The following is a 24,411-nucleotide window of genomic DNA, read 5'->3' as shown; positions in this document are numbered from 1 at the left end:
TACAGCTGGAATTTAAAGTTTCAACTTTTAATCCATGTGGTTAACCAGTGATTTCAAAACCATTCATTGAATGATCCGAAGTTTTCCCTGATATAAATGCTAACTTTACTATGTATTAAATTCACACAAGCAGTAATTATATCTTCTGGATTTATGCATCTGTGTCTAGTGTCTACTTTTAGTTACAGTAGATAAACAATATATTTTAGTCCAGAAAGATCCCTCATTGCTCTTCTTTTTCAGATTTTCCTGACAGCATTCTTTTGGCTTTTATTAACTTGAGATACTGTTCTGCTCCATGATTCCCAATTTATTTATGTTAGGCAAGTCACTGAACTTCTGGGCCTTAGCATCATAATAAAAGTGATAGAGATGATATTGGAGTGAATTTGGATTATTTACATACCTGGAAAGCACGAAGGTTAAAAGAAAAAGAAACAGAAAAGAGTTACAAATTTAAGTCTAGAAAGGAAACCAAAGTGTTAACCAGGAATAAGAAATTCAGGATGAGGGAAATTCCCTCCTCCGGCCATAGGTTCAAACTCTGATAAGGTTTCCACTGATAAGTTTTGCGTTCTTTCCTCTTTGTTTACTTTGGTATACCTAGTGCCCCATCACACATGTAATTACAGAGTGTACCTCATGAAGCCAGGGCACTGAAAGGGACCAAGACTGGCTCTCCTGCCATCTCAGCTGGAAGATGTTCTATCTTGTTTCTAAAGAATATAGATTTCTGAAATAGCGTACACACTCACCCACTGCCCTTGTACCTTCTTTCAAGCCTATAAATCCCTCCTGGTGATATATATAAAAAACACACACACACACATACATATATATGTGTGTATATATATATATATATATATACACGTATATGTATATACGTGTATATATATATATATATATATATATATGTATGTATGTGTGTGTCTTGTTTTCCTTAACCATTCTCCATGCTTTAAGAAAAACTCTGTGTAATTTTTTGTTTTCTGTATGGTATAGAAAACAATTCTTTCTGTGAAATGAACATTTAAAATATTATTACCAATTAGGATATAGATATTCAGAAGAGGCCAAGAGTACCAATTATAGACTTCTGTGACGACATTGGCAAGATTTTGGCCATCTAATGAATGTCTGCTTATTTGAATAATTCAATTCCTTATTCATTCAACAAACATGAAACATCTCTTATTTGTTGAGCACTGAACTAGGCATTGGATGTATAATGATGAATAAGATACAGGTCCTGCTCTCACTGAGCCCCACTCTATAGGGGGATAGAGGCACACACATATATATTTATAATAGTATGAGATAACTTGGTAATATATATTAAAAATGATTTGGGGGCCTCAGGTGGTTAGAGCACCATTCTCCTGACACCGAGGTTCGATTCCCACATGTGCCAGTGAGCTGTGCTCTCTACAGTCTATAGCTAAGATCGTAAACAATGGCTCTCCCTGGAGCTGGACTGCTATGAGCAGTTGCAGGCTGCCGTAGGCTGCCGTGGGCTGCCGTGGGCTGCCGTGGGCTGCCGTGGGCTGCCATGGGCTGCCATGGGCTGCAGGCTGCCGTGAGCGGCCAGTGGCCAGCGTGAGTGGCGGGCAGCTGGTGAGAGCTGCCGTGATCAGCCAACCTTTGACCGTTGACTGACTGCCTCAGTCCCGGGGGAGTGCAAGGCTTATAATACCAGCATGGTCAGGGAACTGTGTCCTACACAACTAGACTGAGAAACAACGGCTTAAACCAGAGTGGGGTGGGGGAGGCGGAAGAAGGGGGGAAAAAATTATTTGAGTGGGCATATATTTTGAGAAGTTCCATGTTTAAGAATTTATTTAAGAAAATATTGAGACATGTGAATAAAGTGTTTAAGACTGATTATCCTAGTATTTCCATAATAAACACCAGAAAGGAACACCCAACTACCTAAATATCTAGGAGTGGAGGAAATTAAGTAAATAAACGATGGCAAAACCATTTGATTGAATACTGTTAATCCCTTGGAGGAGAAAACCAATACAGATCTATGGATGGCTATTTCTGATCGATTAATTGAAAAACAAAGTCACAGAACAAATAGTATTATATGACTGTATTTTTGGTAAAAATAAAATATAGTTACAAACAAATGAAAAAAATCTAAAAGGATACACATGCAAATGTTAAAGAGGAGTTCACATTTGATTGGCTGTTTGGTTATAAATGATTTTTATATTGTCATATAATATATCGTGATGAATATAATTGTATATTAATATAAATACTATATTTTATATTCATATAAGTATTTTACATAAAACGTTTTTTTAGTTAGAATAAAAGTTTTTAAAAATATGAGGTAGTGAGTACAATAAAAGTGATTCAGCAGGCATCTTTCATAAATGTGAGTGAAGCACCTTCTGTGTATCCAGCCTGAGCTGCACTTGAGGAGGCAAAGCTAATTAGAAGAGTTTCCTGCTCTTAAGGCCCAGCTTGAAAGTTCTGAGAAAAGAGGGGGGCCTACCAGAGGCTGTGGAAGCAAAGAAGGAGGGCAAGGAGATGCACAGAGTGACAATGGCTCTGTGCCTTTAAAGAATGCGTAGGAGTTTTCTAGATGAGATGGAAGAGGCTGGGAAGATGGTTCAGACCAGGTCACCCAGATCAGCGAAGAAACAGGAAGATCAGGGCTGCTGCGGACAGCCGTCTAGTTTGTGCACCATAGAAGGCTAACCGCTGAGGGAGGAGTGTGTGTGTGTGGGGGGGGGGGCGGTGAAAATGTTCGCTTGTCAAGTCAAGATATGCTGGCGGCATCTTCCCAGAGGAAGTGGCACCCTCTCTCCCACGCTTTTTTAATAGAGAAGAGGGGCTTTTTTCTTCTGCACGCATCTTCTGCTTGTTAAACTGTGGGTCCTCTGGCTGTGTCCACCCGGAGAGGGACTTCATTCCCTATTTACATGAGGAGCACTGAGGGCATCGAAGGCCCTGCACAAGAAAGTCCTTAAATCCTGATTTGGGAAATAGATCTTCAGAGGACGGAAGAGCCCTGCCACGTGAAAAATATGGAAACTGTTGAAGGAAAAAATGTTGGTAAAATGTTCAGATTAACAGTCTGAATATGTATCAAAAGGCTTTCAACTAACCATATCCTTTAACTTTTCAATTATGCTTTTCAAAATGTATTCTAAAGAATGAGCATAAAGGTTTGAATTATATAAGTGATACATTGCAGAATTATGTATAACAGTGAAAAAAATCCACAGTCTAAAATTCAGTTAATAAGAGGTGAGTTATAAAGCACAATACCTTTGGGTTATGCAATACTAAACTAGGCAGCGGTTTAAAAGCATGTTTCAGATCTGGTTCACTGTCAGACTAGGGGGAAAACCCCGCTATTAGTGCCCCAAGCGTTGTATTTCCCTGCACTGGCACTTACTAGATTTTATTGTTATGGCTTGCTTAATTGTCCTTCCTCCCTGCAGTAAGGACTATGGCCTCTTTGCTCACCATTTGTCTAACACAACATTGTTCATATAGTATATTCCTAATAAAGAATTGTGCAAAGACTGAATGACTACATATGCACAGAAAAAAGACTGGAGGAATATGCACCAAAAGGTTCAGAAAGCTTATTTTTGGATATTTAAACATTTATCTCTTACTGTTTTGCATGTTCGAAATTTTTTACAATGGACCCAATATAACTTTGTAATCAAAAGAGAACATACTATATTTAAAAATTGTAACTCAGAGCCTATCATAAAGTATTTGAAGCCCAGTGTTGACTATGAGACCCCCATTGGGCTCTGCTCTGCTTCAACAAATCCATTATCTACAAATCAGAACTCAAATATCATACAGAGTAAAAGGTGATCATTCTCAACACCAAAAGGTTCAGGGAAGTGGTCCATGAAATTGTAAATTCTTCTAGGACATTTAAATGTTGACATGATTTTCAAAATAGTCCATCTATGTATGAATATTCAAGACAAATCTTCAAGGAAAATTCACTGGCTTGATTTTATTTTGTGAAAGCTGTTATACCATTTTGAAATCTTCATCCCCCTAATTCGAACCAGTCATTAGATCAAGAACATGGATGACATCAAATATTTTTATGACAGTCTGAGGTTTACACTTTCCTTCTCTTTAAAGTGAAAACGATTTCATTTTTCCTGGTAGGTATATATATATATATATATATATATATATATATATATATATATACACATACATATATATATATGTGTGTGTGTATATATATTTGTGTCCTGATATTCTTCACCAGGGACATTTCACAATGGAAAACACAAAACCATACAGTTTTAGGTGGTCTTCTAAACTGTTTCATTCATTCAATGGCTCTCCCCTCCCACTATCCCTTTAGGCCCTAAAAGGAAATATTTTACAGGCTCCTCCTCATTTTGTTTAGGCCCAAGTCCAGATAAAAATATTTAAACAATCAAAGTTGCTCTCATTCCACTCTTTGGAGGGTCCTTCCTAGTTAGTTCCGGTCCATTCTACCTAGTGAACACCCTGTCACACACAGACACACACACCTCATAATTATAGCTTGCACCATGTTCTCTCCAGACAAAAATCCTATCGTTCAGTTTTGCTCGTTCAAAACTGGTCAGCCAGCATTCCTCTCATTCATGGCTTGTTGTATAACAATATGGCATAGGTTTTCCAATGGTTTCTTGGTTCCTGCTGATGATTGTCAGGTTTGTTTTTGAACACCATGCTGACATAGCGCCCTGACCCAAGGCTGTCATTCTAATGGTGGTCATTTCATAGTGCAGGCTTTAATGCTTTTAGTTCCACATGTCATACCAACTGTCTTCCAGTAACTACTGTCCAACCCATCATCTCATTCCAGTGGTCCCCAAAGAAGGAGTGGGAAGGAGAGGGAAAGTGCTAATAACCTGTGACAACTCTAGGACAATCCCCTAAGCTTTTCAAGTCTTTGGATTCTGTCCCTTGCTTTCTTCTTGGCAGGACCATGGTGACATTTCCTAACAGAAGAAATAGGCACACAGTGAAAAGGGAGCTGTCCTGTCAAACAGAGAAGGAAATAAGAGTGCACAAATAAGCACACAGGGTCTATCTAATCCCAGGTTCATCAAAATTGAGCCCAGCCTTCCTGTTGGATTAAAACTCATTCCTCTTCCCCAATAGTCACCCTTCATTTCATCTGAACAGAGGCTTTTTTCTACTGCAGAGAAGCTTTCCTCAGGAAGGACTCTTAGGGAGGGAATTTCAGGCACAGTGGCAGACCGATGAATGAATGCTTACGCACATGTTATTTTTGTAAATCAAAGTAGTTTGGTAAAAATTTTGTAAATCATAGTAATTTTTAAAATGTGGCTGTTTCAGAATATAATTTTTATGCAGCTTCCTTGACTCTTACCTTCAGAGCACACTGCTTGGTCCAGAGAGGCTGCTGTGGTTGTGGCAGGTGCACATGAATTCACACGCTTGACAGTCACCTCCACAGGTTCTCTGAGCTCTATTACCGAGAACTGTGGCAAGGTCCCTTTGATTAGTGGGAAAGTGGAACTGCTGCTCTTCGTGACTGGGTCTTCTCCTTCAGGAGGCCACCACCTTTGCTTAGCCCCATGCCCTCCAAAGCTCCCATTTCCTATTTTATTGCACTTCCAGTTCTTGATAGTAAAATTGGAGCTTGGCAAAGTACCACAACTTAACAGCTGGAAGACAATTCTGACCTCCAGCTCTTCACCTTACAAAGCAGCACTGCCCAATGCAACTAAAATGTAAGTTACATGTGCGATTTAAAGTTTTCTGAGTAGTCACATGAAAAAAGTAAAAAGAAACAGGTAAAATTAATTTTAATAATCTACCTTATTCAACTCAATATATTTAAATACCACTTCAGCATGTAATCAATATGACAATTATTAAGATATTTTATATTTTTTGTTCTAAGTCTTTGAAATCAGGTGTGTTTTTTCACACAGCACACCTGAATTTGGACTAGCACATTTCAAATGCTCAAGGGCCACGTGTGGACAAGAGGCTACCTCATGAGACAGCGCAGATTGAGAGGAAGCAGAGCAGGACTTGGGAAGATTGTCCCTCCTGATTCCTTACTTACTGAAAAGTTAAGTATGTTTTCTGAGCTTACGCAACCAGTTAGTAGAAAAGGCAAGATTAGAATCCAATTATCCTCTCCCTACCCTATAGCTTTATTCACAAAGCTGATTAACAGCAAAGTTGGATTGGACCCTGTACCTCCACAGGCCTGTTCTGGGCTCTCTTTTCTACCAGGCACAGCCTAGAGGGAAGAGGCCACTCTACATATCTTGCCTTTTTTCTAAATAAACTAACAGCTTCACTGGAAACAATTTGGCTGCAAACCAAAACCAGAGTGGGGTCAAATTTTTCCATATCTTTCCTCCAGATAATAATGTTTTTTATGACTTGTCACCCTTGTCCCCAGAAACTTAGTTTCAACAAGCTACTTAAAAACTGATTTCTTTATGCAATGGTTCTCATTAGGGGTATCCATGAGAGTCACCTATGGAGCTTTTCTTTTTTTGGAGCTTTTAAAAAGTTCAAATTAATGGTCTCCTATTCCAAAGTTCTGATTTGTAGGTCTATGGAGGAACTCTTATAGATAGCTATTTTTTTTAACGGTTTCCAAGGGATTCTGATGCACACCCCCAACTCACAAAGACCTCACCAGCTGCTGCCACATCAACACTGGCATCGCCTGACCCCCGGATGGTTGAACACAGGTCTGATCTCAAGAAAGAACCTGGTTTCCATGAAAGAAACTTGAGAAATAGGTACCCCAGCGCCTCCCAGGGCGGAGCTTCCTTGTTTACTTTTCCTCCATGCTTTTTCTCTGCAGCCAAGGACACCTTTAGCCTCATTTCCTGATTTTACAGCTTCACCTGCAGTGCTGTCTGAGCTGGTGGGGCAGGCGGGAATGCAGCAGACAATATTCACTCTCCTGGCCTTGGCTGCCTGTGTGGCGCTTCACACCTCTGAAGGTGAGTGAGGGCACCTGCTTGCTAAGCCTTCAGTAGACGGAGTGGGGGGGGGCTGCCTCCCAAGATGGAGCTGGAAGAGGTGACGGACTGCCAGCAATTTGTAGCAGGAATTCGATCTCTTCAGGTAGGAACTTCTAATTATCTACAAAAGAATGGCATAGGTTTAAATTCCTGATCTCCAAGAAGAATTTTCAGAAAGGTACCTCATTTGAACAGGAATATTAATAATTTGCCACCTGGTAGGTGAGGTCCTTCCACACCAGTACAACTTGGAGCTGCATTTCCTTTTCTGATGACAGCATCTTAGAAAATCCCCAGGTAGAGATTGGAGGAGAGATGCTATTATTCATGTCTGTCCCCTCCTTCCAACCTGCTAAACTGTCTGGATGCAAGTGTGCATATTCCTGGAAGAAAGAGAGACTTGACCTTCTGGGTTAGGGTTTGGTGAGTTGCAACAAGTTTTCCGAACAAAGTCAGCTCTGTGGCTACTAAAAACCAAAACTTCAATCTGCCCCTAAAAAGGATGCAGGATAAAGGTGACTGAACTATACAAATGACATCAAAGAGAACTTAAATTGCGAGCTGTTACTTAGCACATACATGGGGATTATAACTGCATTTGGATTGGATGTAATCATTTGTACCATATTTAGAAACCCTACCTATAGGTACTTTAATACTTGACTGATTTGATTCTCCCACCATCTTCTTTTCTGAAACTTTACCCTGAAAAGATTATCTAAATCCAGAACTGAGGTGAAATACAAGTTTTGTTTGGACTGCTCTTTTAAAAATTAAGCCAACATTTAAAAACTGACGGATTTCACATACACATACTCATATATACACACATAAAAATTAGATTTTAAAGCTTCTCTTGAAAAATCAGATCTGACAACAATGGTTCCCTGTTCCCTGGCAAGAACTGGCTGGAGCAGACAAACCTCTGTCCTTCTCTGAAGTTGGCTGTCATCCTATTAACTGTAGGCATTTATGTAGGGACCCTAATTTAGTGTACCAATGCACTGGGTTTATATTGCTGAGCATGGGAAAAATCTGGATAATCTCGTCTTCATTTTTATGAATCTATTTCATTATGACAAAGACAAACGTTTTTCATTGTATGTGTTTCTGTAAAATTCTTCGGAAAAATACACCATTGAAATTTTAGGATTCACTTTCACTGTTTCTCAAAGGTCTACTTACCAAGGCTTTATTCCTAGTTTTGGCAATGCAATTTTTTTTTTCCTCATCAAGTTTTGAAATGAAGCTTCCTGACCTGTTTCTAGCTGTCCCTACAGCAGCAGCAGCAGAAGCAGAGCCAGCCCTCTGTAGGAGAGAAGGGAGGGGGAGGGAAGGGAAGGAGGAAAGGACAAAGGTAATGAGGGAAACCCTACCAGGCCTAAGACCAAGTTTTTCCTGGGAATGAGTCCAGGCAGAGAGGGTGGGACAGCAAAATCGAAGGGTTTGAAAAGGAACAGTTGGTGATAAGAAAGAAAGGGAGCTGAGGAGACCCAACAGTAGCCTTTTGGGTTAATCTCAGGTCTTTTCCTAAGGCAGTTACAACATCTGAGAAGCCCCAATCCTCCACCATTTAAAAATAAGTGATGTTACTGGGGTGGCTGGTTAGCTCAGTTGGTTAGAGCGCGGTGCTAATAACACCAAGGTTGCTGGTTCGATCCCCGCACGGGCCGCTTGTGAGCTGTGCCCTCCTTAAAAAAAGAAAAGAAAAAAGTGATGTTAGGTTAAAATACATAAGAGTAGGCCTGAGAACTGTCATTCTGAACTGAATGGGGTAACCCCATTGCTTCCGTAGCAAACTTCCATTCAAGTGTCTGTGTCCCAGGTGCCCTGTGGGAGTCCCTAAGGATTCAGGCTGGATGGGATGGGGTGGGGAGGGGGAGGAGGAAGGTAGGTGGGGAGGGAGAGTGGGAGGGCGGTGGGGAATACTGAGTACTACAAGGAAGCAGGTATCTGGTGGCCTTGGCAATTGTTGCAGTCTGGGGGAGGGAATAAGGAAGTGGCCTGTGCCAGTTTGGGACTTTGGGAAATACATTTTGTTCTTCCAGGCATTAACTGTTAATTACTTGAATGGCTGAATTGATGTGATGGTTCAGTAGTTGGCATTCCGAAAGTATTTTGCATAAATCAGGAAGCAGCTGACTTACCCATAATTAAAAGCTTTGGATTCTACCCAAAGATAGGGTTTGGGCACACCCCACATCTGCTGACATGGTTCCTAGAACTCAATCCTAAGTCCATAAAATTGTCTATTATCCACTCTCGGTGGCCCTGAGCCAGATTGTGTGAAGCCACAATCTAGGGCTTTGTGGGCCTGGCTGTTTTTATTATACGCTAAGACTAAGTTCCACTGTGTCCAGCACATGCACATCGGGGGGAGGGGGGGGTTTGCTTCATTGAGTCCCAGATTGGCTTCCTTCTGACTGACAGTCTACTTTTCTCAGAGTACGATGGTTCCTTATTACACCAGTAGTTGCTAGGGACTCGTTGTTTCATCCTAAAGGAAAACTATCTTTTGTTTGTTTTAATTAAAAGAGACTCAGTAGGGAGGGTTACCAAGAATATACATTTGTGCTTGAAAGTTGTTCTGCACAGTTGGGACTCTCCATGTCACCAGAAGTGGTCCCTGGGAGACCAGACATGATGTGCCTGGAAATCTACCCTTCAGTTTCTCTCCAGGTGTGCCCTTTAGTTAAAACAGTACATCCCGCATGCCTCAATACCATTGTTAGATGAAGTGTCTCGATTTTGGTTCAAAAACCCAGTCATCATATCTACAATGTAGTTTAGAGTTTTATAAATGTCCTTTTCTATGTCTAAAGAAGCAGAGTGATATAATTGCAATCGTCTCAAATTTGAACCATATATGGTTTCTTTTAAAGGAAAACATTCTTTATACTCTCAGTAATGACATTTAAATTATTTTGCTATATTACTTGATATATAAACATAAAATCAGGTATAAACCGCTTGTGTATATATCTCTTCTGCAATTATAAAACCAAAATAAATCTCAGATTTAAATAAAAACACAACTACAAAGCCAAAAAGACTTCAGTGTAACATTAACTTAATGTAATAGCTACTGGTTGGCCAAAACTAAAATCACCATTCCAAACATGAATGCAACACTGATTCTTTTTTTTTTTTTTTTTTTTTTTTTAAGATTTTATTGGGGAAGGGGAACAGGCCTTTTTTCCAAGTCAAGTTGTTGTCCTTTCAATCTTAGTTGTGGAGGGTGCCGTTCAGCTTCAAGTTTTCCTTTCAGTCTTAGTTGTGGAGGGCGCAGCTCAGCTCCAGGTCCAGTTGCCGTTGCTAGCTGCAGGGGGCACAGCCCACCATCCCTTGCAGGAGTCGAACTGGCAACCTTGTGGTTGAGAGGACGCACTCCAACCAACTGAGCCATCCGGGAGCTCAGCAGCAGCTCAGCTCAAGGTGCCGTGTTCAATCTTAGTTGCAGGGAGTGGAGCCCACCATCCCTTGTGGGATTAGAGGAATTGAACTGGCAACCTTGTGGTTGAGAGCCCACTGGCCCATGTGGGAATCGAACCGGCAGCCTTCGGAGTTAGGAGCATGGAGCTCTAACCGCCTGAGCCACCGGGCCGGCCCCTGCAACACTGATTCTTGAGGTGCAGGTTTTGAGTGTTGTGTGCATATACTACTATGTTCAGAATGAGAAGTATTTCTCCCCCCACCACTTTTTTCTGTTTGAACCACAGTTATATAATTTGGCCCTCCTTTAGCATGAATGCATTATGAAATTCTACTCTGTTATTTTCTGATTGGCCTGGGACAATTAAGGTAGGATCTAACTTGGTAACAACTAGCATAAACATAAGCAAAGTTCAAATGTCTGGAAAGTGCTCTTTTAAGATGGTCTTCAAAAGAAGCTCCAGAACATATCTATTTAAAGATTATCATTGAAATGACATGCTAAAATTTAAGAACTGTTTGGAGAACTCCTGAACCCTAGAACAACACATCTGTGGGCTACCTCTGATGGTAATACCAAAAAGTCACAAATTAAAAGAATTTAATTCCTAAAAATACAATAATTATAAAGGTAACAAATACTAAGTGTAAAATTTTTAAATATAAAATATAGAATTAAAAGAAATGAACATTCCCCCTGTTCCATTCCTTTAATCTCGCTCCCTGCTCTAGAGGTAATAACCCTTCTGGTTCTATGTATCCTTCTAGAATTTCCTCTATGCATTTATAAGTATGCAGGCACAGACATTTATGGCAAATCACCCGTTCCACTTACTACTGTAAACAACAATGATAACAATACAGAACCAACAGAATTAATAGCAATAATACTATAATTAATAAGACAAATAGTAATGCTTTTAATGAGATACTAATAACATCATTAAAATATTAAATATAATGCACAAATGATTTCATATTTAGTAGACCCCTAATTACCTTAAGGTACAGGAATGGTATGTTTCTTAAAAGCACTGTGTAATTTTAGAACATTTGTGACATGAGACCTTCACCAAAAACTGATAATCTTGTTTCCTTTAAAAAAATAAAGAAAAAGAAAAAACATTTTAATGGAACTGAAAACCTTAAAACAAGGTAAAATGAAACATGATATAGAATTACAACAGAATTTAGTTCAGCTCAAGAGACATTTATTTAGCACTAATGCCAGGTACTGTCTGTGGTGTGGGTAGAAAGATATTCTGAGGGAGCTCACAGACAAAAGACAAAGTCATATAAACATTTAATTTTATATATGGTAAAGACAGGAAAGCACAGGGTGCTTTATGTGCAGATTCACAGATTTATGTGCAGAATGGCCAAGACTAAAAGACAGGAGGCAACTGGGTGGCTCAGTAGGCCAGGAGCCAATTAATGAGATCTTGGACTTGGGCAATGAACTTGAATTTGGGTAACAGGGATGAAAAGGGAGAGACAAATCTGAAAAATGTCAAGAGAGTAAATCTTACAGAAGTTTGTGATTGGCTGTGGGGAGTGCAGGAGGATGGAATGACACCTGGGTTTTTGGCTTGGGTAACTAAATGATAGTTAAATGAGATGAGAAAAGGCGTAAATTTAAAGCAGCAGGAGATGATGCCTCCAGTTGGGTATTTATTGAGTTAGGAGTGCCTGTGGGACATCCAAGTGCATGTTCAACAGCAGTTGGATGTATGTCAGGATATTGGGTTAGACGTTAAAGTAGACAAAGATATTTTGAAGTTACTGACATAGGTAGTAATGTAAAACAGAGAAGATGTAGATGGAAAGAAAAGAATGGAAGGTCAAGAATGGAACTTTGAGGAATGCTAACCAGTGAGGAAGGGCTAAGGAGGTCTTCAAGAGGCAGAGAAGATAATTTCTCAGTATTAGGAGAATCAGGAGAGATTAGTGACTTATAAACCAGGGATATGGAAAGTTTTTAGGAAGGAATGGGTAACAATGTCACAATCAGTAGTCAGGTCTTGAAAAGTAATGTTAGAAAAATATCTGCTATGGTAGGCAGCCTGAGGGCAGCTAGAGTGACTTACTAATGTTTGTATATAATACTTAGTGCCTGGAACAATGACTGACACAGGTAGGTGCTCAGTAATTGTTTATGGAATTTTATTGATGTGACAGTCACTTTCATTAGTAAAATAATACACTTACTCAAAAACATTTGTGTGAGTAATGTTAGTATTGATATTTTGATATTTTCCCAAGGACTTTTTTTTTTACCTAATAGTAAAAATATTTTCCTATTGTATTGATATGGATAGTATTGATATTTTCCCAAGGACTTTTTTTTTTTTACGTAATCCAGCCTAAATTTTCAGTAAGTAAATAAATAAATAAATAAAACAAAATAAAGGAAATGTAGAAAATTTAATTCAATAGAAGGAAAGGGGGAGGGGAAAGCAGAGAAAAAGGATGATTAAAAAAAAAAACACTACAAAATAAGGTGGATACATTTAACCAAAAATTTAGTGTTGCCCATTTAATATCAGAAAAATAGAACTTAAGCAGAAAGCTGCAACAGGACTAGAGGAATCTTATTTAATAGGAAGGATAAAAAAAGATTAAGTTCACCAAGAAGGTACACCCAGGAGCTGAGTACAGGGTGAGGCAAGTGAGGTGATTTGGTGAGTTGTACAGATGCAGGGTCAGATGTTGTTTTTTTTTAAACTTATGATGTTTTATTCATCAAAGATTTCATGCATTAATTTTTATTTTAAAATATATTACATTAAAACGTGATTTATCTTTGATCACTGGGTTTGGGGTGCCCCTTTATATTTTGCACCCAAGGCTGGTACCTTACTCCAATCCCGGCTGTGGACCAGCAGGTCTGTGTGCATCTGAAAATATAACCCCAAGCAATATATTGCAAAAGTGGACAGACTCACAAGAAAAAAAATCTGACATAATCCCAACAATAGTGTAAGATGTTTAACATACTGACATCAAACAGACCGAATCAGAAACCTGAGGGACGGGAGGGCCTGACATCTATCTGTAGCTTAAAAAGCCCTCCCAATGATTCTGAGGCACGTTCAAGTCTGAAAACCACTGCCCTAGAGATATTCTCACACAAGCCTCAAGGAGACATAGACGAGCAAGGAACGCATAGCCCAATCGTTTAAAAAAGTGCCAGACTGTTGGATTCCAATTTTAGCCCAACCATTTCTTAGCCCTTTGATCTGGGGAAAGTCAGGTAACTTTTCTCTATAGCAGCTACTCATCTATGCAGTGTAGATAATATAGTAACTTCTGCATATCGTTGCTGTGAAGGAATTATTTCACATGGGGCAGTTACATTAGTGCCTGGCGCAGAGTAAGCACTCAATAAATGTAACTTCTTCTTACCATTAGGATGTTCATTACAGCCTTCCTTGTAATAGTAAAGTATTGGTAAAAGATTTCTTAAAAATAAGACTGGAAGCAAACATGGAAAAAAAGATTAAAATTAATAAAATGTGGGTGGTGGGTATATAGGGGTTTTTATTACTCTTGCTACTTTTTCCCTGTGTTGAGATATTTCACAAGCAAAGAATAGTAATGAAGTCATCAATTATCTATTCACATTCAGATTTCCACAGAGAGTGTTAGTTTGCGTAAATCATCATGTCTTGATTAAATATGTTTCCACAGAAAGAGGTTACTGAACTTGTGTTCTTGGCATAAAATACAAGGCTGCCTGGTCCCAACATACTTTTCCTGCCTTCCTCTTACGACTTGCACTCATTAATTTTATAATTCCAACCAAATTTGCATATGTTCTATCTTTTTCCACTTTTGTGTCTTTACACCCATTGTCTCCTCTACATTTACTGTCCTTTTAAAATCTTATCCATCTTTCAAGTCTCCAGTTCAAATACCACTCCTTGATAAAGATGTGTCTGAATCTTTGTTATAATTTATCTCTTCTGCCGCTCAAGGTTCCAGACACTCATTCTATTTATCACATAGCAATTGCCACATTCTGCCTTATGTTAGATATGTTTTCCCCTATTTTATGTCACACTTCTGCACAAGAGTAAACCATTCTTTATAATGGAGGAAAGATTGATACAATCTCAAAAAACATTTGACCAATGATTGAAACATTAACTTCAATTCACTGAATACACACATCAGATGCTACACATGGAAACTGCATGGTCTGGACTTCACTGGCTGGTGAATAGAAATTGTGATGTTCTGAATCACCCCCTCTCTGTCTCGCCTCATAGTCATTACAGATTTTTCACTAGGGTCCCCCAATTCAAAAATTCTTGATAATTCTCAAATTGTGAGTCTTAGAGAAAAGTGCTTTCCCTCCCAGAGTCTGGGTGAAGGTGGTCTCATAGGATAGGGAGGCTGCCCCTACCTGCAACTTTCTGGTACTTCTGCTGGGCAGCTGCTGTTGACCCTCTCCCTGTCCTCTCATGGTCGCCTCCTGCCTCCAGAGAGCTGACCTTAGCCCAGCAGTTGCTGCTCTCATAAATCATATTTCCAAGGAGAGTCCTCGCTGTTGGGCTGACACAAAGAAAAGAATGCCCTTTCCAAAGCAAAGGGGCATCTCTGGTGGTATTGAGGAGGGGGCAGGGGGTGAAGTAGGAAAAGCTTTACAATAACCTTGTTTGTTTATAGCTCTGGGCCCTCTTGCTTTATCAAGTCCATTCTGCAAGAATATTTGTATTTGCAATAATTTTCACATCTATCCTTCCAGGGAACCCCTACTACATCAGACAGGTCTATGTGTGAACTACTGTTTTGGAAGAAAAGCAGGTTCTTTCCTTTGGGGTTACTGGCCTTGTGCAATGGTGGCACCAGGGTGGTCTTTGGGGAAGGCTTAGTTTCCCTAATTTCTTATCAGCTTGATTTCACAAACAAGTAAATGTATCATATGAATAAAAAGTGTTAAATGCAGAAGAACTGTCACCTAACCCCTTTTTTCAACCTTATGACTACCCCTAAATCTCTCCTGTGTGGAAATCAGAGGAAGTTGCTGACCATTCCTTAAAAATGGAAATATTCTGACTGGAGGCTGCATAAGAAAACCACTAGGCGGCGATGTTATCTAAAAGAATCTCACCATCGCCGGAGTCCAAACGACCTAGCATTCATTCTTCATTGCCTGGCTCCTCCTGCACTCTTTGAATGATTCTACCTTTTCCCGCCTTTTATATTTCCAGCTCTCTCACAAGGGCACCAGTTACATCTGCCAACATGTAATAAATGCTGGCCTGCCTCGCCTTTTTGTGGTTAATCTGATTTAGGTCAAGTAATCTCTAAGTGAGCCCATCCTACCTTTATATTTGAGAAATGTGTATCAGTTTACTGAGTACATATAGGTAGGTCCTGGGTGTCTGTCTGTCTTAAATCTATTCCTCAAATTTATGTCAGCTCTTAGATAACTCAAATTCCTAAACACACAGGTTTGCCTATAACTCTTACTTCCCACAATGCTTCTCAAAGTCCATTTCGTACTTTATGGTTGCCTGGATCACAGCTAATAGCAGTGGTCTGAAAGATGAAGTAACTCTTCATCTTTCTACCTCCAGGCTCTAGCATAGTAACTCACACATAAGAAGTCATAGATATAAGTCTAGATAGTGATTCACTCTATAAGAATTCACATAATGATTCTTATATAGTAAGATGGGTGAATGGATGGATAGATACATGAATAAACCCCAAACCTCTTGGGAAATATTACAATACTTTGACTTGGAGAATAAGCAGCATGGCATAGCTAAAGAAAAAAACAATTCATTTTAGGAAATACATGTATTAATAAATGTAAGGGCAACCAGCGTTCTGTTCTCCTATAGCACTTTTTGAAAAATTGAAATATAATTCACATGCCATGAAATTCACCATTTTAAAGTGTACAATTTAGTGGTTTTTAGTATATTCACAGAATTGTACAACCATCACCACTATCTAATTCCAGCACATTTTATCACCCCCGAAAGAGACTCTACCTGTTGGTAGTCACTCCCCATTCCCCCCTGCCCCAGCCCCTGGTAACCACTAATCTACTTTCTGTCTCTGGATTTGTCTATTCTGGACATTTCATATAAACAAAATCATACAAAATGTGGCCTTTTGAATCTGGTCTCTTTCATTTTATAATCCCATCACACTTTGAGCATGTCTAGGTCAACACTTATTTTTCTGTGTTGTGATTATTTGTTTACCTACTGGACTAGTATACATCACGAGGATGGAAACTATGCCTTGTTTATTTCAGCATTTCTAATACAGAGTTTAGGGCCTGGCACAGAGTGGACACTCAATGCATGTTTGCTGAACGAAAGATTCTTTCCTTATTCTAGGGAATCTGGTTGGGTGGTATTTGAGGGGGGCCTCTACACTCTCCTCAAATGCATAACAAAATGAAAAGCCCTTACTGGGTCTAGATTGAGAGGAAACAGGACATGAACTAGTTTGCACTGGGAATGGAAAACATGTACTTCATTTGGGCTGCTGCGGACTTACAGGGCAGCTAGATTATAACGGAACTGCGGGTGAGTACCTTCTATCACCGGTGTGGGTATATTTCAACTGCATTTATTAATTTAAATGCATGGTTTAGAAGTTACTAAAGACATACATTTTTGTAAATGAGTCTATGTAAATATATAATTAATGTATACTTGGAGATTATATGTATATTCTAATTTCCCGAGAGTGAAAAATATATACTGGACTGAAGCTAGGTTGCCATTTATTTGTTTATTTATTTATTTATTTATTTATTTATTCATTCATTCATTCATTTATTTAGTCAGCCTAGATTCTGTTACAGATGGAGCAGCGTTGAGCTATTTAGGACAAGTGGGACAGGAGAGGAGGGCGAAAGTCTTTCTTTCTGGAGGGAAGAACTCTAGTGAATTTTACACAGATCCTCCATGAGGCTCTGGAACTAAGGTCACAGCATTTCCTCCAGGCCTTGACAAGACTTGAAGTTAGTGCAGAGCTTCCTTCTTGACAAGACTTGCCCTGGTCTAAGATGCCAGGTTCAATGTGTCTCAGATTCTGTGAGCTAAACAACCCAAACCAGCATTCCATTCTCTTCTAGGCCAGAGAGCAGGACATCTTCCAGGCCCTCTCTCAGTTAGGTGAATTCTGACTCCTCCTTTAAAACTTAGTCCAAACTTCATGTCCTTTGCTGCCTACTAACTTTCCCACCTGGAGTTCTCTAATCTGTGTTTCTAGAAGACTTGTTTTAGATCTTCATAGCACTGGAAGTTTTATTGTGTTATTTGCTAGTTGAAAATTTGCCCCCTTTCCAGAAGTAGTTTTTGCTTATAAATTTAGACATGTGTATTTCCATATCTTTCCTCTTTGTATATGTATACATTCTATTTTTATATAAAAACAGGGTCATTTATAGTTCTTGTACTGAAACTTGCTTTTCTCACTTAACAATAAATTATGGAATTTGTATACAGAGGGTGCCAAAAAAATGTATGCGTACACACATTTTAAGAAAGGAAAAAACTGCATTAAAATTATAACACTCATATATATACCGATAATAAAAGATGAATACAAGTCATGTGTATATATTTTTTTGGCAGCCCCAGTATGTTAGTGTATATATACCTACTTCATCCTTTATTCCATTTAGATGTACCATTATTTATTTCACTCTTTTCTGAACTATGTCAACCTCACTTATTTCATCTTTCATCAAGTCAGTCTGCAACCCCACTAACATTGTTGTCTGGAGCATTTCATCATCACTTCCATTGTTTTGTGTCTTTGCCTGTACTTAATTTTATCTTCCCCCAATACAGTTTAAGTTCTGGAAGGTAGAGAGACAGTGCTGCCCGAGTCTGCACGCACAAAGCCCTCGGTACAGGGTTACCCCTTGCTCAAGTGGATTAACATTGTTCTTTCAGAGCCTTTAGGATGTGAGCCCAGCCATTGTTCTATAAACTGTCATTTAACATTTTCTTTCTTTCCTTCTTTTAGCCATACTTCCCATTGCCTCCAGCTGTTGCACCGAGGTTTCACATCATATTTCCAGAAGGCTTCTGGAAAGAGTGACTGTATGTCACATTCAGAGAGCTGATGGGGATTGTGACTTGGCTGCTGTCATGTGAGTGCTCTTCAGCAGCGAGGTCTAAACTGCATAGCGATCATTTCTCAGCCAATCAACAATAGGTTAGGGAGGCTTTGCCTGATGCACAACACACAGATAATCATTGAAACAAGGGAGGGGAGAGTCAATATTTCGCCTTTCTGCCCCAGGCCCCCGGGAGTGAACCCACAGTCCCCCTGTACTAGGATGTCCAGAGCCCTGCACTAGCCCTCCTCTCCCCTCACTGCAGTGCTCTGCTTACGGCTAAATGCCTTCAGTCACCGAGCAATGCATACGACTTTCCTAAGCAAAACAAGGGACATTCTGAGTGAAAACAAGAAAAGAAAACCAGGAAGTGACTCTGTTCTATTTTCATGTCTTTAACTGTAACTTTTTCCAGGCAAGTATGTGGGTTGCTATCCGTTTTGCTCTCAGAATTCATCAGGAGTGTATATAAGGTTCAAACAGAAGTGCAGAGCTGTCGTCCCTGCCACACGTGCTACATGTAATGACGCACAAACATCCTTCTTTGCTATTGACGCTGGGCTGTTGGCGCACAGTAGACCCTCTGACCCCTCCTACCCCCATCCCTGGCTCAGTTATTAAAAACTTTAGACATATGTGTTTAACATCTCCATAGAGATTTTAAAATCTGACATACATTGGTATTTAGCAAATCTGGACGCTGACAACAATGCTGTGGGGAAGGCATCAGTTACCTCCATGTCACACAAAAGAAAGATGTGATTGAAGAGACTACGAAGTTCACCTGGTGACATACAGCTGGTGAACTGTAGAAATGGGATGTGAACCCAGGTCTCTTCGTTCAGAGCACTATGTACTTCCAAGGTCTCTCAAAGGGGATGATGGGACTAACCATAAGATGCTCTCCTGAAATGCCATTGCATTCAGCACCTTCAAATCATAATGACAGCATATCAGGCATTTCCCTGACACCATTTATGGTTCCAGGCGACACGAACAAGCCATTTGGTGTTCCCTTCTTTGGGCTACAAATAGTCCCATTGCTTATGCCTGAGTTCCCGAGTCACTGGGGAACCTCCTTATTTATTCAATGAATTCAACAAATATTTATCAATTAGCAATTATGTAATAAACACTATTCTATGTGCTGGGGATGCAGCAGTGACAAAATAGACTCTGCCCTCCTAGAGTCTCCAGGAGACTAACTATCCAGGTGGGTCCTACAGACCATTCTCTGAGATTTAAGATACATTTTTCCCCGTCAGAGAAATCCATCCATTACCCAACTTTGAGAAACACTGCTCCAAGGCAAGGTTCTAGAAGATCAGAGGAAGAGTTTGTAAGATGTCCACTGATAGACTTCCTTCAGGACAGAGGGGCTGTGATGTCCCTGAAATTTGTGCATCTGAATGTGTGAACATTTTCTGGGGAGAAGGTCCACAGATTTTATAAGACCTTCAAAAAGACCTTAGATCTAAAAACGTTTTAAAATTACACTTGGGGTTAGATGTGTGGAGTAAGGCAATTCCTGGCCCAAACTTGTAATAAGCATGAGTGTTTATGTAAGAGAAGGGAAAGGGCTGAAAACTCTCTCAGCAACTCCTTACTTCATGTCACCACACTGGATCCATTGGCTCAGGTGGTTTTGTGTCACTGGGAACCAATGTGTTCTATGACCATCCAGGGGATACTTACTAATGAGGTGCTTCAAGGGGTGAAGCTGAGGGGTGCTTCAAGGTCCCAATTTCTTTGAAAAACTCCCTTAGTAAATGCCTGGCCATAATTCTATCATTTTTTACTTAATCTTAATAAATAGTACTGGTAGTAGTTGGAGAGTAAAAATTCATAGGCAAAAATTCATAGGAAAAAGTTCATGGGTAAACAGTGCTCTGGAAAATTAGAAACATTTGGATATTTGGCTGAACAGAATTTGCCTGAGGCTGTTCTGGCTACTCTCAATAACACCAAATTCTCAACTTCCTGTTCCTTTCACCTTGTTGGCACATGTCACCCCAGACTGAAGTAGTCTTCAGAGTTTGTAAGAGCTCCCATGGCACTCCCAGGAAGGTATGGGGAAAGAACTGTGGGAAGTTTCTCTGTGTGTGAAACAGTAGAAGACAGATGATGGGGAATATCAGGGGACGCTGATACAGGAGTTTGCTAACAGGAGTTTCAGAGAAGTTTCTTTGGGATAAGCAGGCGCCAGATAGAGATCTCAAAGGTATAGGAACAGAAATGATATAAGTCCTCACTTTGATAAGGGAAAATATGATCAAAATCATGAGTTGTCATTTTAATAAGGACTCAGTTTTAATTAAAGGGAAACTATGAAGACAATCATTTGGATCTAAAAATACTTACTTTATTTGAGTACAAGTTTGTAAATTGACCTCTTTGTGCTGATAAGACAGCTAAATTTAGAGAAGTTATGACCTGGTCTCAAATAAGATGAAATTTGACTATATAGCACTTTTAAATCATAAATTACAGATCTTCCCTGTTGTGTTTCCTGACAGTCAATATAAATAGATAAAAGTTCTTTTGTTTTACTACAGAACACGTCTTTATTTATCCCTTAACTTTCACTATGCATTAAGAATTCAAGGTTTGCAACAAGTGTTTTAGATGCAGAAAACACTACAAGTGTTGAAAATATAATTCCCAAATAGCATCTGTTATTTTCACAGCTACTAAATATAAATTACAGAGAATTCACTGGATTTCTTTTCTTTTCCTTTTTTTGCCTAGAAATAAGTCCTTTGTTTCACACCCCATAAATGACCGTTGTAATTTTTGATGTCTGAGATTGTTTAAACAGCAATTTGCATGTTTAAACCCCTCTACAGTGACTTTATTAGAGAACTTTGGGCTGTTTCTAAACATACATACAGTGCAAAGTTGTTTGTCTTGGGCAGATTTAGGATTAGGTTTCTTGAATCATATCTGTTGGGAAGAAAATTTGGGATTATTACATGAAGTTATCTGGCAGGCTTGAGTATATTTTCCAAAGTGGTTGTTAGGGGTTGTAGTGCTTAGAGAAACAGGTAAAGAAATAAAGTCTATGTAACAATTATAGATACAATCTCTACAACAAGACCACCCATTTAGGTCCATTGAATTAGTTACTCTCTTGTAAAAGAATTAGGAGATCAGCCTTATGGTTTCTTAGCATCAAACTCTCCACCTAGAAGTTCACAACGGGGTGGGTCAGTGCTCATCAGAATACTACGGAGTTGGGGACAGCGTAGGGAGCATGGAATAGGCTACATCCCAGCCCGATGTTACCTCATCTCTTTTTATCCTGATGGAATACACGAGGGATACAAGTGGAGGTTTAAGTAGTCTTTAGACATTAGGATTTTAAAACATCATAGCATCTTGGATTTGGTTTGTGTTCTGGTAGCTGGTTTTTCCCCTAATTTTACATTGAGAGGTTGAGGTCACACTGCATAGGCCTTTGAAAAGGGTCCCCCATGGTAGTTGTTGCCTGTTGTCCTGTGGTTCTCCACCTCCCTGGGTCCTCTGTCTGTATTCGCCCCGCATCTAGGTTGCCCTTCAGCCCGAGGGCCAGAGCCCCTCCCAGCAGCTCCTCACTCCTCAAGAAATAATGGAGTTGAGTCCTAGTTCTCTCCTGTGTCACTTCTGGGCTTATCTGGATGTCAGTGGAGTCTTTCTCCACGGATGTCTGCTCAGGTTGTTGCTGATACCACAGGGAAGGAGATAGTTTCAGCTCTTTGCCAAGGGTAGGAGCGTCAACACTTTTTCGTTTTTTCCTCCATATTGCTACAGCCAAGTTTTCTCCTGTCATAACTAAAGGCACGCCAATTGGCCATGGTGAGAAGTAGCTTTTCTTTTGAAGACCTCTCAATCTAACACAGTTAGAGAATGTATTGTTCTCCTGTTACGATGCCTTACTTTTTTCAAACGAATATGCCTACATTCTGGCTTTATTATGCTTAAGCTCATTCAAATCTTTCCCAACTTTTCCTCTCACATTAGCAGATGATTCTTTTTGGGAAAACAGTTCCCATATTAGTTGATGATTCCTTTTGGGAAAACAGGGTCAAAGGTCTCAATTTATCCAGACGTAGCAATCTTGTATGCATAGAGACAGCAGGCCCATGTGACATTTAATAAAACTGGTGGGACCTGATGGGGATATTAAGTCACAATATCTTTTGTAACAAAAAAAAATTCTTCTAGTTGCTAGAAATTGTGAATGGTGCTCTAGGAATCTCCTACCCCCAATGTCAAATTTTCATACAGAAAAATGAAAACAAATTCTGAGCTGTGGTATAGATCTATATTATATGAAAATGTTAACGAAAGCCTAGCATATTTTAGTTTCATTGAAAACAAAACCAAACTGTCCTAATTTTGAACAATTTTCACTTCACATCTACAACGAATTACTGAATTGCTACTGTGAACAGGCCTTTCCAAGACACTTGTAGACAACAGCATCATGCCACAGTGAAAGGAGAGAGACAGACAAGTAGTCAAATAAAAGACAAGTAAACTAAGTGCCAGAAGAGAGATAACCAGTGCCATGGAAACTCAAAGGAAAAAAGAGGGCACTGAGCTGAGAGAATCTAGAAAAACCTTACTGAGGAGGATATGGGTGAGATGGGCGGTGAGAAACGAATTGATTTTGTTGGGTGAAGCTTGGGGTCCAGAAAGAGAATTGTTTTCTCTTGGTTTCCCCCTTCGCCCCCTCCTCCCCACTCTCCCTTGCTCCCTTCCTCCTTCTCCCCTTTCCTCCAATTCCTTCTTCTTTTAATACTTTCTGCTGATATCCGAGGAACCAAAGGCAGCAGTGTAGTCAAGTTAAGAATCAACCTTGTGGTACTGAGTTTTAGGATTCCGACTCTAAGAATACAGTGTGTCTAAAAGTGGGAACTCCTGTAAGTAACTAAGTTTTTACTTGTACTTTCTACGAGTGATCTTTTTTCTTCCCTTTTTGGCAGCCTTCATGTCAAGCGCAGAAGAATCTGTGCCAGCCCGCACAGTCATATTATTAAGCAGTGGATGAAAAAACAAGCGGCCAAGAAAAATGTTAAAGACAACATTTGTCATAAGAAGAAACACCATGGCAAGAGGAACAGTAAAGGCGCACATCAGAGGGGCCGTAAAATACATGGCCATAAAACTCCTTATTAGAGAATGTACAAATGAACCTATAAAGACGATTCCTGAAGTGAACTTGGCCATGGTTGGTTATAAATTTCTTATGTGAATGTTCCTTCTTGGGAGTTAGATGTCAAAACAAAACAATATTTTTTAAAAGGAACAAGTAAACAGTATGCAAATGTAGCCAATGACATCCTCAACTGAAAAATGAAATGAAAAGGTAATACTTATCTTCATATAATATTGTAAGAGCAGCATCCAGATACAATTTCAACTTTTTTATTACGAAGTTTTCCAAACCTACAGAGAAGTTGAAAGAATGGTACAATGGATGCCTGTATACTTGTCACATGGATTAATCATTGTTAATATTTTCCCACATTCATTTTCTTCCTCTCTTCTTTCTTTGCATATGTATATAAAACATTAGGTATCTATATCTATGTCTATCTATCTATCTATCTATCTGTCTATTATTTTTGCTAAACCATTTGAAAATAAGTTCATCATGATACTTCACTCCTAAATTTTTTTTTTACTGTTACAACTTGGCATCCTTCAAGAATAAATACATTTTCTATATAACCTCATTATCAGTTTTATATCTAAAGAATTTCATATTTCCCCTATTTCCAGAGTATTTAATATAGTTTTTTCCAATCAGTCCAGGTTAATATATTGCAATTAATTGTTATATTTATTTAGTATCTTTTAATCTAAGAAAGTCCTTCT

General features: G+C 39.3%; 1 protein-coding gene across 1 annotated transcript; it reads left to right on the top strand.

Moving 5' to 3' along the window:
- Positions 1–6,732: 6,732 nt before the first annotated feature.
- On the top strand, positions 6,733–24,127 carry CCL28 (C-C motif chemokine ligand 28). The gene is made up of 4 exons (XM_033110828.1): positions 6,733–6,788; positions 6,891–6,995; positions 18,456–18,582; positions 23,517–24,127. The coding sequence occupies exons 2-4, from the start codon at positions 6,932–6,934 to the stop codon at positions 23,707–23,709; spliced, it is 384 nt and encodes a 127-aa protein (XP_032966719.1). The 5' UTR covers positions 6,733–6,788; positions 6,891–6,931; the 3' UTR covers positions 23,710–24,127.
- The last annotated feature ends 284 nt before the right edge of the window (positions 24,128–24,411 follow it).

Source organism: Rhinolophus ferrumequinum, chromosome 7 (genome assembly GCF_004115265.2).
Source record: "Rhinolophus ferrumequinum isolate MPI-CBG mRhiFer1 chromosome 7, mRhiFer1_v1.p, whole genome shotgun sequence".
Taxonomy (NCBI): domain Eukaryota; kingdom Metazoa; phylum Chordata; class Mammalia; order Chiroptera; family Rhinolophidae; genus Rhinolophus; species Rhinolophus ferrumequinum.
This window is presented reverse-complemented; position numbering and strand designations above follow the sequence as displayed.

Bases quoted from the DNA above. Each gene is read 5' to 3' on its own strand.
- CCL28 (XM_033110828.1), top strand. From the start codon at position 6,932: ATGCAGCAGACAATATTCACTCTCCTGGCCTTGGCTGCCTGTGTGGCG. The intron at 6,996-18,455 runs GTGAGTGAGGGC...TCCTTCTTTTAG, and splicing joins GGCGCTTCACACCTCTGAAG to CCATACTTCCCATTGCCTCC. The intron at 18,583-23,516 runs GTGAGTGCTCTT...CCTTTTTGGCAG, and splicing joins TGTGACTTGGCTGCTGTCAT to CCTTCATGTCAAGCGCAGAA.